The sequence below is a fragment of the Vipera berus genome (assembly GCF_964194415.1).
Source record: "Vipera berus genome assembly, chromosome: 2".
NCBI classification, from domain to species: domain Eukaryota; kingdom Metazoa; phylum Chordata; class Lepidosauria; order Squamata; family Viperidae; genus Vipera; species Vipera berus.
The window spans coordinates 169,441,495-169,458,757 of NC_138203.1; the positions used below are offsets into that span (position 1 = coordinate 169,441,495).

A 17,263-nucleotide genomic window follows, 5' to 3' on the forward strand; every position below is an offset into this window, starting at 1 on the left:
GCTGATTTTCATTAAATATTTTTTTTATCGAGCCAAAACCATATTTTTAAAGAAAAGAAGAAAAGGAAAAATTATGAATGAAAAAAGAAATGACAGAAAAAAGGCAATCAAGAAAAAAGAAAATAAGATACAACAATGTGGTTTCCCATCCTCTTTAGAACAACTAGAAATGCATTTACATTGTATCCTTCCTTTCCAAGATTACTCTTGCTCCCACTGTTTTGCCCCACTCGGGATCATTCTGTTTTTCTATTTAGATAAGGAAATATTTCTGAAATGATGACCCCCAACACAGCATTGGGTTGTCTAGTCCTTTCTAATGGCTATTTTTAATTAATTAAAAAAAAAGAGATAGCTACTGTGCTTCTGACCTCCAAGGAAGGCAAATGCTTAGGAGCAGCCATTCCTCCCATTCCAACAGCCCTGAGAAAGAAAGAGTTGTACATCTGCTTTGCTTCCAAGTCCTTAAAGAGGCCAAATTCTTCAGCCTTTTAGGAACTGGGTCATCCAACTCTGTTATTATCAGCCGCTCGTTTCTCTTTTTCTAGACTCCACCTGCCCATTTCCTTCAGCCTCTCCATCTTCAGCCCTTCAACCACAGGTCCTGTAATCCTTATAGAAGATGCTCCTGCCCAGAAATTGCTTCCACGAGGATGCAGTTTCCATGTAAGGTGCGTTAGTTTTAACGCTGATTAGAGTTTGATTTATGTCTGAGTGTATTTATAGTTCGACATGTTCTACCAATCCAGAAAACTGGGCAACCCATGGGCAGTGTATCATGAAAACACAGCCAGGCTAAAGGTTATGCTTAGAGCAGTTTACTAAATGATAAATAATTTCAAATTCAAGTTTGGTTTTGACCCGTCTTTGGCTATCAGTAATCCTTACACCATCACAAATTGTAGTTCACGTGCAGAGATCTTGAGCATGTTATTTTATGTCAGATTCATCATGCTATTTATGGCGCATTTATGCTACTAAAGCTGATGTTCAAAACACTTCCTGATTATTAATCGTGCAAATAATGTGCCACTCCCTCAGTTTCTTTGGTGCAATCCCTTAGATTAATGTTCCCACCCCAACTTAGGGTTTATTTATATTTTCTGTTCTTTTCTTTAGCTTGGAGGAAGCTTCCCATCCCCAGGAATTTCAAAAGACGTCTGCACCTGTCCTAAATATCAGAGCCAGGAATCTACAGCCAGCTCCCAGTTGGGTCAGGATGGAATGCTTGGCCTTCTATTCCAGCTGGCCTCGCTTCTGACTTCATAGCCTGAAAGGATTATTAGGTTCCAGGCATTGTGTGGTTTTGTGTGGGAACTGTAAAGACAAAACTCTGGTTGCTTTGGAACTGTAATGGAAAAAGATATCCAGGGGAAGGACGCTGTATTATGTCCCAGAGTTACAGCAAGCCCTGACCCAAACTGCTGCCTGCCCAGAGTTTTTTTCAACCTCAGCATCTTTTAAGATATGTTGACACAGCCAGCAGAATTCTGGGAAGTCCATATATCTTAAAGTTGCCAAAGTTGAGAAACTCTGCTTTAGTCTATTGACATAGACTTGGTTACCACAGAAAACTATAGGGCAAGGGTTGAAACTCAATGCGATGAGGAAAACAGAATGTATGATAGTTGATTTAAGGCTAGCTTAAGATGCTTCATGGGACAGGACAAGACAGAACAGGGTGGAATTATATGGCACGCTTGACTGCTTTTCGCACCAGAATGCTTTTCAATAGACAGTGGATATGAACTAGACAGACGGGGTTATCTTTTCTCTGATTTGTTTGTTTTGTTTTGTAATACAAGGTGCTATGCTTACCTTCAGCCTCCCAAACTCACAAGCCAAGTCCAAGGGGGTTTTCTTAGCCTTATTTATAAGACACGGGTTGGATTGGTGCTGAAGCAACATCTCTGACTGCAGGCAAACATGTAAAAACATGAAAGGAAGTCAGTGAATCTGGAGAAAGTGGCGGCACGTTCCCCGGTGATACAAAACTCATTTCTCTGTGACGCATACTCAAAGCCTTTATACAGGAAAAACCTTATTTGGAACTGACAATAAAACACAGCTATATATGGATCATAGTGGGCCTGTAATTTGCTTCTCCAGCTCCTCCTAGTTAATTCTCAGACCAAGAAACTCAGAAAGTTCTCCAGTCTTTTCTAGCCACTTTAAAGTTCTTCTCTAAATCAATCTGATGGAAAGTAAACATCCTTATTTGCATTCTCACCCTCTCAACACATTTGAAGCTGTGTTTCATTCAGACAGTGAAAATCACTGGAAAGTTTTCCCACTGGATCGGGAGAAACGACGAGTTTTCTAAACCCGCAAGTTCATAAGAGTTCTAACTATAATGCTTGGTATGCAAATAATCTCAGATTCTATCTTTAAAAAATTGTAAATAAAATGCTTGTCCTCATTTGTGTGCAATGCAAGACCTGATGAGAGCTTAAAAACCAAGAAAAATATGACAGAACTTTGGAGCTATTCCTAGAAAAGCTTTCATGTTATAAATAACCAACATGGGGAATTTTTTGGATGATAGTGATGGCGTGTATGACATTTTTTCACCAGAGCAAAATATATACAACTCCACTGAGTTTATTTGTAGAATGCATTGCCCTGCAAAACTATGCTACCTATGAGACCAAATATTTTTTGTCATCTTTCTTCCTTTTTGTTTCCTGACAAAATCTGTATAAATGCTATCTTGGCACTGATTGCAGCTTACGGTACTTTAATTCTACTATGCACGCCACCTGTGCTTACTTTAATTCTACTATGCACGCCACCCGTGCTTATACCAAAGCACTATAATAGTTTTGCTATGCAATTTTCACTTGAGGGGTGTGTGTCATATGAACATATAAGAAATATGAGGTTAAGAGGACAGGACATTTGGGATTTTTTTTGAAAAGACAAACTTAGAATTTCCTCATCAGTGAGGTCTGAACATATACAGTACTACCAGACGAAGTGTGTATGTATGTATGTGTGCATAAATATATGTATATGTATACACACACACACACACACACGGACACACACGAATATATTCTTCATCTGGTAGTATATGTCTTAGGGGAAATGGGAGTGATTGAATTGTATTCTAGTTTTCATTTATTCAGAGAACCAGTTGATTATACACAATTAACATTTTATTTTCAGTATACTATTGTACAAGATGCCTAAGAAATGACGTGTTGTTTGTCTTTACAGAACTACATCAGCAGATTTGCTTCTCCATACATAACTTTAGAATGAAGGCTTGACTTATCACACAGAGTTACAAGAACCTCTTTTTTAAAAAAATCTCTTGCATCTTCCATCATAATTCCCCACTTACCACTTCATAGTGGCCATACTGGGCAGACAGGTGCAGTGGGACCTGTCCATCCAATGATGCCATATTGACTGAGGCAGACGCCCGTAGTAGGAGGCGCACGGGCTCCAACTTCCCTTGCCAGGCAGCATAGTGTAAAGGGCGCATTCCTGTACGAAAACAAATATCAGAAAGGAAAAGACAGAGATAAGCCACCTAATGTGGAGATTATAGAGGCACATCTGGAGAATGTAGATATAAAGAAATTAAACAGTTTTCTTAAAAAAAGAAAAGAAAACCCCATAAAGGTAATCTTTGACTTACAAGCATAATTGGAACGAGAATTTCTGTTGCTAAGCAAGGCAGTTAAGTGAGTTGTGCCCAATTTTATGACCGTTTTTGCCACAGATGTTAAGCAAATCACTATAATTGTTAAGTGAATCACACAGTTGTTAATCGAATCCAACTCCCCCCACTGACTTGCTTGTTGGAAACCAGCTGGGAAGGTCACAAATGGTGATCATGTGACCCTGGGACACCCCAACTATTGTAAATACTGTTGCCAAGCATGCAAATTTTGACCACATGACTGTGGGGATGCTGCAACAGTCATAAGTGTGAGAACGGGTCCCTTTTTTAAAAAAACCACTGTTATACCTTTGAACAGTTGCTAAATGAATGGTTGTTAAGTCGTGGACTGCCTGTGCTAAATTTTTGGATCTGAACCATGGATGGTTCAGCAAGCAGACAATCTCTACTAGGGCAAAAGATGGGAGTATGGCAGCCCTCTGTTCTCGTTCCAAAATATTATAAAACTATTACATCCCTAGAAGCAATGTTGTCTATCACATTCTTCGCAAATGACAATTATCATTAGGGAGACAAATGTAATTCCCCACATCAGCGGCGGTTGCTACAGAGAACATCTCAGAAGATCTTTCTCCTTCTTGATCACGCACGGGGAGAAGCCAGAATAGGCAAATGTCTTACCATTTGTGTCCTTAATATCCACAATGGCCTGTGCCTCCAGCAACAGGGAGATAAGTTCCAGGCTTCCAACCAAGGCTGCATGGTGCAAAGCTGAAAACCTGAAACCAAGAAAAGAAAAAAAAAGAATAAGATCCCTTGATGGAGCAAGCCTCTGTGGTTCCTGAACATATAACATGACCTGGCCTGACTCAGGCATGCTCCCTGTTAGGAGATATGTTGAGAACTTAAGACTACTAAGACTGATACCACAAAAATTTAACTCCCTTTAGGCACACGATCCACCCTGGCATGATTCATCTCTGCACATCCTCTTCGTGGTGATACTGTGCTTTAATGGTGACTCTAGTCCTCCATATAGATAGGGAAGCAATATAGAAGGTTTGAAAGCCAGCACTGGACAGTACAGTATAAAAACTGGACAAGAACCAAGTTCAAACTCTTATTCCGCTTTGAAGCTATCTAGCTACCCTTAGGCTGGCCACTATTTTTTAGGTTAATCTGTTTTACAGAGTTGTTATGAGAAACAGGGGGCTTTATTGGACCACTATTGATTTTTGGGGAGAAAAGAAAGCATTTTCCCAATATGATGTATTCCAGATGTGGTTGACCATAACTTTCAACAAATTTAGTTGCTATGATGGCTGGAAAATGGTACTTCATAGTATACGTCAGTATTTCTGGAACGTATTAATTTGAAATATTGGCATTACAGTGTCCTGGCAAATAGATTCTAAAATCACAGACAGTAAGAGGCTCTGGTAAGCTCCTTTCTTTGTGGAGGTGTTGCCATTTACACTTTTTCAGCATTGACCAAACAAGCCCAGAATGCTTAATGACACGTTTCTTTTTCTGGCATTGTCCTGTTAATGTTCCACAAACTTTTTCATTTTCCTTTGAAGACCTTGTTATATATACGCTCTTGCACATGGGAAAGTCTGCTGCCATGGTTCTACAGGACACAAACAATCCCCTCTTGGCTCTAATAAATAGAGGACTTTGAGCAAGCTGCTATGTTGTGACTTGGTGTCTGCATTTTGGTACCCTGCTCACTTTATGAAGAGATGGAAGGACATAACATAGCACCAACTGGCTAAAATAAAAGCTATAATCTGAGCCATATATAGTCTTAGAAGTGGACTCTTCAAAAGGTTTAAGGTGGAAGGGGAGGAGAAATGTTAAATAAATGGGGAGTAACCATTTCATTGGATCTAATTCCTTCCATGTAATTTTCATTCATTCTGAATCCAGTTATACTGATTTCATCCACCTGTTTGCCCTGGCCCCATCTAGTTTTAAACTGTGGTACCCAGCATGTTTATAGCCCACTTCTCCCAAGTTGTATATTCTGATTTAGGGTGCTTTTAAGATTCAGTAACTAGCATGCAAGAGGATGTTCAGCAAGGGTTATATTTTTAATCATTGTCCTATCTGAAAAGGACTAAGATGCCTGCCTCAAGCGAGCCTTGCAGCTCATAAAGACACAAGGGATCTTTTGCTCATTGAAATATGGGGGTGGGTGGGAGTGGATTTCCCCCCCCCTCATTTCTCTAATTAAAAAAAAGTGTACAAGCAGTCTTGTAGGAAGATTAAGCCGTCTAATGAGTTACTTCTTATACTGGTGTGTGTGTGTGTGTGTGTGTGTGTGTGTGTGTGTGTGTGTGTGTGTGTGTCTTCAGAGTAGCACCCAAAAGGTCAGACAGAAAAAGCTAATGCTGGCCTTGGGACAAGTGACCAGCTGTGTCTCAGTAGGGGGAGCATCACTCCTCCCTCCCCTTACCTCCCTGGACTTGTCCTGCTTATGGCCGTCTCTTTCCCAGCACCATTTTCCTATTGCCAGAGTGTGTGAGGCCACTGAGGATGAATAGTTCTTGTGTTTGGGGTTTGTGAAAGAGGCTTGTTTATCCATACCCCTCCTCCCCCGCTGGCTCCCGCCTTCCCGTTGCTTAACGCCGATTTCATTCATTGGAAAGGATGGAGGGTTGCTCGGGACCCACGGGAACCCAACCTCTGCAGCAATGCGGCCCCGGATCGCAGCACTGTTATCCCCAGCAGGAGTGAAAAGTGTGGAGGGCAACTTCAGTGGCAGCCTGGTTTAGCCCTCTGACACTGTTCAATAATGATGGGCATCCATCTCGCAGATTGGAAGCAGTTGTGTCTTTCGGCTTCCCGTAGGAGCCTGTCTGAGAGGATTTAATAGCAGCCATTAACACAAGGAATACCAACACCACCAGTCCCCTTGTGCACAATGATACTCTCCATCAGGGAGGTCCTTCCTTAGCTAGAGGCAGCCAGCAAGCAGTCAGCTCCTGCTGGGCTTCTGCTGCAGGCCTGGAGGCTCCAATTATCCCCACGGTAACCTCTCAATGGGAAGGAGAGCTCTCACAGCCAGGAAGACTGGCCAGAGCATCTGAAAGAGCCCTTTGCCCATTCCAAGGGGCAGGCCAAAGGAGCTAGGAAGAATAGCCACCTAGAGCTATATTGGCATTGCCTAGCAGGAGTTGGTAACCTGTGAGAGTCCCGGGGAGGTTACTGGCAGCCTGCCACTCCTGCTGAAATTCTCAGTGTTACTGAAACAACCAATACAAGGTTTCACTTTCTGCCCCCTCAGCCTGCCACTAAGCTTTCCTACAGCCCATCAAGCAACTCTGAAATATTCTAAATCGAGACACAATTGAGACTGGAGAATCACCTCACAACACTGACGCTATTTGACAAATGGAGCAGTGATAGCACGAATGCAGAGATGCCCATCTCATCACTGCTAGATCCCACAGATGTATCTTGGAGAAGAGCTGAGGGGCAATGTTGAGAAAATTGCCTGAACCATGAACATTAACCCACTAGAATCTTTAATGTTATCCAGGCTTGCTTGTGTCCAGATCTTTCCCCATATTAGAATTGGCATCAGTGAACCTGAAGCAAGTGATTTGGCGAAGTCCACCTAATGAGAAACTGACAAAGTGAGATATACTCAACGTCCTCTTGACATGTAGCTATCTACATCTCTGAACCACTAAAACCATACACCATGGTAATAGCTGGAACAACATTTAATTTATTTGTTTTCAATTCTTGGAATACAATATAATACAACATTTAGTCTACAGAAAGCAAGGAAACACTAGAGAACAACTACTGTTGATAAGGGAATGGGTGTAATCAATGCTTTAAGATACAATAGCTCAACAATGAATTCATTTTTAGAATGATTAAAGAAATACTAGTTATTAAGATTTGTTAGTTAGATTAAACTCTGCACTGATAAATACATTAAATACATTACAAATGTAATGTAAACTTTACCAAACACAGAAGCATTACAAGTTTTAAAATTTATAAGTTTCAAAATGTGTGAGTTTCTAGAAGGTTTCTTTCATCTTATAAAAGTGAAGTCCTGGCAAATTCCTAGTGGTAAAGTAATTTATAAAAGTTACATAAATTTTTTATTTCCTGCGTTCCAAACATAAATTTATTATGTATTTATGTATATTTGATATGGGTGTGTATGAATGATTCTTCTCATGTGAACTGCAACATTACCATTTCCATCACTCGGTAAGTTTGTATTTGGCATATAAAGAATAAAAGTATCAAGAAGTAATAATACCCTTGTTGATAGTTTAAGTTCTTTGCCCAGAACTAAAATTTCTCCCCCCCCTCCCAGGGGTATCCACAGATCCCCTTTTTCTGAAAAAATGTTGGAAGAGATGCACCTATGAACCGACCTTCAACTCATCATGTTTGTGAACCACTGACAGAAAAGCATGTCAAAAAATTATTCTGAACTGCTCCTGGGCTGTACAAGTTCTCTTGCTTTGCCCCATAGGCTTTAGAATCCTTTAATTAAACTTAAAACTTAAGTCAGCTTTAGTGAATTCAAGCTTTTGTGGGGGTTTTTTTCCCATTGGATTGTTGAGATATATTGATTGCTTGACGCCATATTTTATTACTTTGTAAGGCAAGATGCCTATGAAAAAGACCGCTATCACTACTACTATTAATCTTTAGTGGATAAGATTGCAACGCTAGTACATTCCAATTTAAATATCTCCTACAGTCCAGTCAAGACTCATCTTGGACATTTTATGACTGTTCCTCAGAATTTTTCACCTTATCTCTTTTTGTCAGCATCCGATCTCTAGCAAGCCCATCTCAAGACATTTTTCTGCCTAAGAGGAAGCAGCAAACTCTCCCAATCAACATGTAGTGTAAACAAAGTCAGGTTATTTTGGCAAATGAGGCAGAAATAGCTCAAGCACATCGCTTTATTCCTGGCAACATACCCAACAACAAAACAGAAGTCTAAGTTTTTTGCCCTTTGCTTACTGCCTCACATAGCTTCCTCCTTTTACCTAGTAGCAGGCCTGGACCTGATTTCTTGGTTGATCATCTAGTTTATTTGTTCTGTATTTTACTTGTCCCAAGTCCCCACAATTCATTGAGGAGGGGAATATTTGAAAAATTTCCATCACATTTCTTCATACAGACATTTATCTTAGACCAGGGGTAGGCAACCTCGGCTCTTTTATGACTCATGGACTTCATAGAAGATTGAGTCATAAAAGAGCCGAGGTTGACTACCCCTGTCTTAGACTGCATCTACCTCAGAATCTGAGGCATTCCTTCTAACTAGAATGTCAAAAGACTGTCACAAAGCCATATTTGCCTCATTCATTTGAAAATTTGTGGGAGTTAGATGCAATCTCCCTATTAGAACAATTGGTCTGCAAAAATAAAAGGAGGTGGTAAGAAAACTAGAAAAGCATTCTGTTCCACTTAAAATCAGGACTGGGAAATAATATTGTATTGGTGCTATATAAATAGGTAATGATTGAGGATCATTAGCTGCATGTTCATGCATTTAAACAGCTATGGCATTAATCCACTGAATTATGTATGTATGATATGATCTCAGCCTTTAATCGCATTGTACTGTAGCTTCTCTGGGAAATTACTGTACTTCTTCAGAAGTGATTTGGATTTTTTTTTCAAAGGGTCTGTGGCTGCAGATCCCAAATCTCTCTTGATGCAAACTCAAATTTGATTTTCTCTCATTTGCCCTCCATGAATTTCCAGCCATTTGGGAGTTACAAACTATACCCATTTGTAGGACACAAGGATGTTTTGCTACTAATAATTTGAATGAAGTATCTGCCTGCAGCATTTTAAGAACAGATTTCTATTTTAGATTTGTGTTTTGCATTCATAATGTGAAGCGATGGACACAAGGTCATACAGGGAGTCAATGGCAAGGCACAAGACAAAACATATCCAGTAGTATCCTTCAGCTTGTAATCAGAGTACAAACTCATGGAGAAAGAAATAACTACAAATTCTTCATATGTTCATAATGAAGAACTGAGTTATTTGCAGGACTGACTCTTCCCTATAATATTGGCTCATCCCACACACTCCAATTTGTGGGCACATTTTGCGTCCCCCTCCCTGAATCAATGCCATTTGGTAGGACCCAGGAAGTATGGTTTTTCCACTGTGGCAACTGCACTCTGGAGTAATCCCCCCAAAATACCTTTGGATATTATTTTGTTGTCTTTAGAAAGGCATTAAAAACCTGGGTTATTCTCAAACTTTGGGGATGGGATGATGGGAATTTCCCAGGTTGAGAGGTACATGAATGGGATTTCTCGGTTGCCTATTATAACCAAGTTTTTATATTTTAATTGAAGTAGCTCATTTTGCCTCATTTTTAATTTATGGTCTAATCTTCAAATTAGGCAGCCATATTTTTAAAACCCAAATAATAAAATTCCATTTAAATCATGAACACTTTTGTCTTTGTTTAATTACATACCCATCCACATCCTGGTAGTTCACATTCAGCCGTTTAGTTGATCCCAAGAGTTCTAGAAAAAGAGAAGGGGGAAAAAATGTGTCAATTTAGTATATTGAGAAATTGTGGGATCTGTATGTTTGAATGCAAATTGAGAGAAACATTTAACAATGTTTTTCACGGGAATCTGCAACTCTATGAAGACTTTATAAGGAAGCATCTTGGTCACAGATATTGTGCTCAGCTCCAAGTCAGAATATTACCAGAGAAGTAATTTAGTGGCAAACTCCTTTAGGTTGTCTCTAACCGTAGTTTAGAATGAGTACAATAATGTTTCTTTGAAAGGAATAGACAGATAATTAAATAATCAGTTACCAGATAAAGAAATATACTCAGTGCATACTTTCCCTTCTGCTTCTCTGGTGGCATATATTTAGATATTTCCTTGCTTTCTCAGGAACAGTCCTGTGGTCATTCTGAAATTAAAGTGGCCATCCCAATAGTCAGAAGAACTGATGGTGATGACAACAGAAACCTGGTGCTCCAATGGACAGTGGCGTAGCGTGGGGGGTGCAGGGGGGGCCGGCCGCACCGGGCGCAACATCTGGGGGGGCGTGCTCGCACTCGCAACTCTCTGCCCCTGCCTGGCTCACTCACTCTCTCTCACTGCAGTGCTGGCTGTGCGAATCTGATCCGAGCCGCCGGGTCGCCGCCCACTGTGGAGGGGGGGTGCCAGGCGTGCGGTGCGGTGCATGGTTTAGGGGGCGCAAATTACTTGCCTTGCCCCGGGTGCTGACAACCCACGCTACGCCACTGCCAATGGATAAGGGCATGGCTTTCTGGCTTTTATCTGTAACTGGCCCTTCTCCCAAGCCGGCCAGACTCACCTTGCTGTGCACAGAACAGCACCTGACCCATCCCTTCGGTCTCTTCTTTCTTTCCAGTTCCTTTTGCTTTGCCTTCTAAACTCTGTTCTTTGTGAGTACCAGGTTGGGACTAGCTCCATTCTTCACTTCAGTTTTCCTCAAAACAGTGGCTGCAAATATTCTCCTCTCCAACTGATCATTTCCACAAAACCAGCAGGCAAAATCCCCCTTTCCCATCAGTGTTGGGCACTGGTTCAGTATCTTTGCTTTCCTTCCCATCAGAGATGCCTCCATTTATAAAGTGGCATGCACAGAAAAATGGGGAAAAAAACCCTGACATTTATTTTGTTCCCGCCTCCCTTCGCTTTCCCTGCCACCAGCGAAAAGCCCCCACACATCAGATGGCTGGCATTTTTCCTCCAGAGGCAGAGGTGGTAGATCCAGAGTTTTTAAATAAAGGCATTGTGTTTGCCTGACATTCTATTCACCTTGCTTACTCTCCAAGTACCCCACTTTTTCATGGCCTACTTTGTGAAAAAAAAAAGTTTCTAAATGAAGTATGCAACTGAACCAATTATGATGCTCTCTTTCCCATACACAGCAGCCAATGCATTTCTTTTCTTTCGGATGATAATGGAGCCATTCAGGAATCTGAATGTAAAACAACTGGGCATCAACAAAAGGAGCTGACATTTATGGGTAGGAAATATAAGCAAGAATCATTTTTATCTGTTAGATCTCTCTATATAATTTATTCTCTAAGGTAAAGGTAAAGGTTCCCCCGCACATGCGTGCTAGTCGTTTCTGACTCTAGGGGCCAGTTCTCATCTCCGTTTCAAAGCCGAAGAGCCAGCACTTGTCCGAGGATGTCTCCGTGGTCATGTGGCTGGCATGACTAGACGTCAAAGGCGCACGGAACGCTGTGACCTTCCCACTGTAGTGGTCCCTATTTTTCTACTTGCATTTTTACGTGCTTTCGAACTGCTAGGTTGGCAGAAGCTGGGACGAGTAACAGGCGCTCACTCTGTTATGCGGCACTCGGGATTCGACCCGCCAAACTGCCGACCTTCTGATCGACAAGCTCAGCGTCCTAACCCACTGAGCCACCGCGTCCCTCTACTGGTTTGCAAATACTTCATCCTGCAATTTTTCTATAGCACCAACTAACTCTACAAGATGGATTGGTTTGAGGGAAAGTGACCTAACGAAAGTAATCCATTGCGTTTCTATGTCTGAAGATGGACTTGAGCTTGACTCTCCAGAACTAATTCAGTCCTATCCACGACACCATTTTAAATACTCTCTGAAAACTAATTCAAAGATTTAGCATGTTTTACCTAATATGTTGGATTTTTGTGAACAGCTTTTGAAAAATGTAAATTGGTCAGCTATTTAGCATGCCTGAAGGAATCTTACAAAGAATACAATGAACTTGCTGTGAGCAATTTTCAGCATTCCTTGCAGGAAGGGTTGATCTGATTTGGCCCAATTTGGATACCAATATGAGGGAAGATCACAAGAAAGTAACCACACATCCTATTAATGTGGCATTTTTTCAGATACTTTAGTTCAAGATCCGGATAGGATTTCTGGAGATGTGAGGGCCACTTCTCCCCTTTTGGATGATTAAATCAGCCAAATTGCAACTGGTCCCATGGTTGTGAAAGGTGATTAATGCCTTCTTGATTAAAAAGGACAATCATACTGAAAATAAAACCCTTTCTGAATGCAGATTTTGTAATGCATAAAAATTAACTGGTTATTTTTCAGCCAGTTTCCTTCATAATACAGGATTGTAATGATTGCACATACAATTTTGTAATATCTTAGGATCTTCATCATCATCTCAAGAGCAAAAAGCACTTATTCAGTATAACTCCCTCCAGATCAACTGGTTAAAGTAATCACTGTATATCTGAAGCACGTAGGTTAGGTGAAGCTGGCCCAGAGATATCAATCATCATTATTTATACTGGCAGGTTTTGTAAAAATCCTCTGAATTTCCTTGTATATAATTATTGCACTATATGTTACCTGCTATTCTTCAAACCCAACATTTGTATTTTATATTTATTAATTTATTTATTTGTATCCCATTTTTATTAGTTTTATAAATAACTCAAGGCAGAGAACATATGCAACACACTTTCCTCCTTCTATTTTCCCCACAACAACCCTGCGAGGTGAGTTGGGCAGAGAGAAAGTGAGTGGCCCAAAGTCACCCAGCTGCCGTTCATGGCTAAGGTGGGACTTGAACTCACGGTCTCCCGGTTTTTAGCTTGGTGCTTTAACCAGGAGAATTTTCCTGGTTGCTAACATTAAAAAAAAGAAAAAGAAAATACTCCCTTTTTATGAACCTGTAATCCCTTAATTTGGGGTAGAATCAGAGTGACAGGAGGGTACTGAATATTTATTGGCCGGATGCCCTTCCTGACGTCATGCGGTGTTCGCAGCAGATATTTTTTCTTTGTGCCTTAGGAGCGAAACATCTGCCACTAACTAGGATTCAACTCTCAAACCTTCCAAGTGGGAGGTGAGAGTCTTCACCACTAGGCCACCATGCCGCCCATTTTGAAACAGAAAATACCTTCAGAATTTAGATATGCATACAGACATTAACATGGAGAGCCAGTTTGGTGTTGTGGTTAAAACATCAGGAAGGTAGCCAGTTCTGGTCCTACTTTGGGCATGAAGCCAGCTGAGTGACCCTGAGCCATTCACTTTATCTCAGCCCTAAGGAGGAGGCAAGGGCAAACCAATTCTGAAAAACCTTGTCAAGAAAACTGCAGGGACTTGTCCACGCAGTCTCCTAGAATCAGACACAACTGAATGGAATTTTTTTTTTAAAAAAAGCATTAACATCCCCAATCCTACACAGGCAGTTTGTTATTCCACCGTTGAAATATCATGTTTTTAAGTGTAAAAGTCATCACTTAGCTGAGCAGGTTTCCTCATTTTTTTTCCCCCGGGATCTAAAAGAAAAACATAAATACTATAGCTCCTAGAATTTCAGAATAATTAAGCTAATTAGCAAAGCAAAAGCATTAGAATAGAATCCAGTTGATGAGGGTCTATTTAATGATGGTATCTTCTTGGCAGGTCTGTTCAGGATGGCTGCTTGAACAGTTTTTTTTTCTTTTGAGTTGCTGCAGCTTTATAATCACTTGACAACCCTAATTCCTGCAAGCCCTTTGGGCAAATGGGGATTAAAATGGCAATGCATGTAAGTAAAAATAAACAGGCAACTTGAGCAGTTGGATTCTTCTGACACTACAGTGATCTTAAAGACTCTTCCAGCGTCACCAACATTATCAACATGCACAGGGGAAAAAACTTTTACTGGTAAAATGCAAAAGAGAAAATTACAAAAATAAAATAACAGATGGGCAGGGGGAGGCTACGCTCTAGGCCAGCCTTCCAGCTCTTCTATTATTTCCAGCCCCATCACTTACAAGGAGCATATCTGCTTGCAAGGGACTGGGAGGTGGGGGGGGGGAAACCTGCTTCTTTACTTCTGCCTCAAGAATCTTATTTTTGGTAATTATGACTAACAGCTATCCCAAAGATGCTTTAGCTACACCAAGCTGTCCAGGTTTTCCAAAGCCACTTCTGCTCATACTTGTCATTTCAAACTCTGTGCAGTATTTTTTTTTATATTTCAAGGAAAACATTCCAGATAGGTGAGGGTTGGCAACACATAGACCTAAATGAGGGTCCAGCCAGAGCAAACAAGAGAATGATAGGACTGTGTTTCAACGATAGGGGATAATGAAAGGGGACAGCATTACCTGTAGTTGCATGCTATCAAAAAAAAGAGGAAAAAAGGAAAATCATGAATATCGTATTCTGCCTTTGTTTAAAGGTAAAGGTTCCCTCGCACATGCGTGCTAGTCGTTTCCGACTCTAGGGGCCGGTGCTCATCTCCGTTTCAAAGCCGAAGAGCCAGCGCTTGTCCGAGGACGTCTCCGTGGTCATGTGACCGGCATGACTAGACGCCAAAGGCTCACGGAATGCTGTTACCTTCCCACCGTAGTGGTCCCTATTTTTCTACTTGCATTTTTACGTGCTTTCGAACTGCTAGGTTGGCAGAAGCTGGGACGAGTAACAGGCGCTCACTCTGTTACGTGGCACTCGGGATTCGACCCGCCAAACTGCCGACCATCTGATCGACAAGCTCAGCATCCTAACCCACTGAGCCACCGCGTCTCTTTGCCTTTGTATATCCTACTGCTAAATGTTGAGGATGAACAAGGTCATAATTGCAGCCTCAAGCAGCAAGCTTCTTACTGATATCAGGTTTTCCACACACTCGGCCTCTTGGCCCCATTCAACCACAAAAGCATTTCTTACATTTATAATCACCAGAATAAGGCGAATGGATAAGAGCATATCTGAACGTTTTTTTGTTTTAGAGACAGGCAATGGGTGGAATGACGTCGTGGGCTACAGAATACTTCTCCATAATGAACAGAGAGGTCTCTGAGCCTCCTGTAGCTCAGGTCTCTGTAGAACTGGCTAAAGAATAAGAATGCCAAAAGGGACTGGGGAGGATAGGCATATGCTTGTTTTCAGGAATGTAGCTTTAAAGTTTGGTTTGCATGGACCACCAAAGCAGCCAGGCAGGATAATCCTGATCCTAGCAACTGAATTAAATCAGACAATACAGAAGTGGAGTATATCAGGACGGGTGATAAAGATCAGGGTAGAACAAGTGCACTGGCCACAGAAAATGCTTTGCATCCCTCTTCTTCCTCAATGTCACTAATAAGGTTTCCTCTAGAAATTTCCCAAGCTCATTGCTGTAAATATTTGCGTGACCTGCATTCAAATGTACTTCTATTCTTTGGACTATAGTTTTCTGTTCTCCTTTGCTTCAATTACCTTGAGGATGGGGGCTGGAATAAAAAGATTGTGTTACATAGAGGAAAAGCTTTGCAACTCCTCCTACCCTTCTAAGTGTGGTGGGCTCACTGACATATGGAAATACGGGCTGAAAAGAAAACTCTGGTAATTGTGGTTTTCCTTGGGCTAATTAAAATATTTTGCAAATAGGCGTATTAATGCAAAATCATTTCCAAGGAGCTGATTATACAACATGCATGACAAACTCAACCAATAGGGTCAGCCAAGCAGCGCAGAAAGGAGGTAATCTAAAGAAAATCAGAATAACTTCTTGTTTTTTTTAAAAAGGCTTTTTCATCTTCAAAAAATGTTCTACAGTCATTCTGTACTAAAGAAGGAACGGGGTAAAACTGATCTGCCTTTCCTCTTTTATTAAGCTGAGAGCAAAGGGACCAGGTGGTAAAACCTAAACAAGTTTTTATTTGGAAAAGACTGGGTTTCCCCCCCACCTTTCACATAAGTAGCTTGAAGTCTAACAAATCAGGCAGCCAGCACGTAAACCTATACAGGACTATCTCATAAAAGGAATCTGAACAGAAGAGGAAATCTTCAATGGATAAAGAGCTATTCTTCATATGCCAAAGGCCCAGTGACATTTTTGGGGAAGAAAGCAGTGGTTCTTCTAGAAGGGTTATTTGAGTTACCTGAGTCCCATCTGTATCCAGACAGATGTGGTGAGATAAAATAGTCAGAACTTTCCTCTTCTTTTTTTTAAATATATATTTTAATTTATTTCCAAAGACCTTGCTTTTTTCTAAATATGACACAAAAATGCAGATATTCAGACATTCACTTGAAGGGGACTTCAGACACTATGAAGAAATGGATTGGGTTGCATGCAGTTAGTGGGCGAAAGATTTTCCACTCTTTCTGGAAGTCACACGTAAAGAAGTATGCAAAAATGTTTGGTTTGTATGATCTCCTTTCACACGATATAAGAGTGAGGAAGTTATAGTTCTCTTAACATCACTAACAACAGATTCCAGAAACTCCAGACAATATGGAAAAGAACAAAGGATGCTGGATTGTGTAATTAGGCAACATCTGGAGCACTACAAATCCCCAACCTCTGTCATATACAACAGGGGTCCCCAATCCCCGGTCCATGGACCGGTACTGGGCCACGGCATACCAGAAACCGGTCTGCACAAACAAGGAAAGCCCCATCTACAAGATGCAGGCAGCACACAAACCACGCCCCCTCCGGTCCATGGAAAAATCTCTCTCCATGTAACTGGTTCCTGGTGCATAAAAGGTTGGGGACCTCTGATATACAAGACATGAGATCCAGTTTGGTGTAGTGACTAGAAATCAGGAGACTATAAGTTGTAGTCCTCTTTTAGGCATGAAAAGCATGGCTGTCACACAGTCTTGGCCCAACAGATTTCACTG

The 17,263-nt window shown here is 41.1% G+C and overlaps 1 protein-coding gene across 2 annotated transcripts in view; it reads right to left on the reverse strand.

Annotated features, from left to right (window-relative positions):
* Positions 1-17,263, reverse strand: part of CASKIN2 (CASK interacting protein 2) — a 114,867-nt gene that overhangs the window by 29,908 nt on the left and 67,696 nt on the right. For both annotated transcript variants that reach the window (XM_081320406.1, XM_081320405.1), the window contains exons 3-6: positions 10,125-10,176; positions 4,313-4,410; positions 3,347-3,492; positions 1,819-1,914 (exon numbers count right to left, since the gene is read on the reverse strand). In XM_081320406.1, the coding sequence (XP_081176532.1) occupies positions 1,819-1,914; positions 3,347-3,492; positions 4,313-4,410; positions 10,125-10,176 (392 nt within the window). The remainder of the gene's footprint in view (positions 1-1,818; positions 1,915-3,346; positions 3,493-4,312; positions 4,411-10,124; positions 10,177-17,263) is intronic.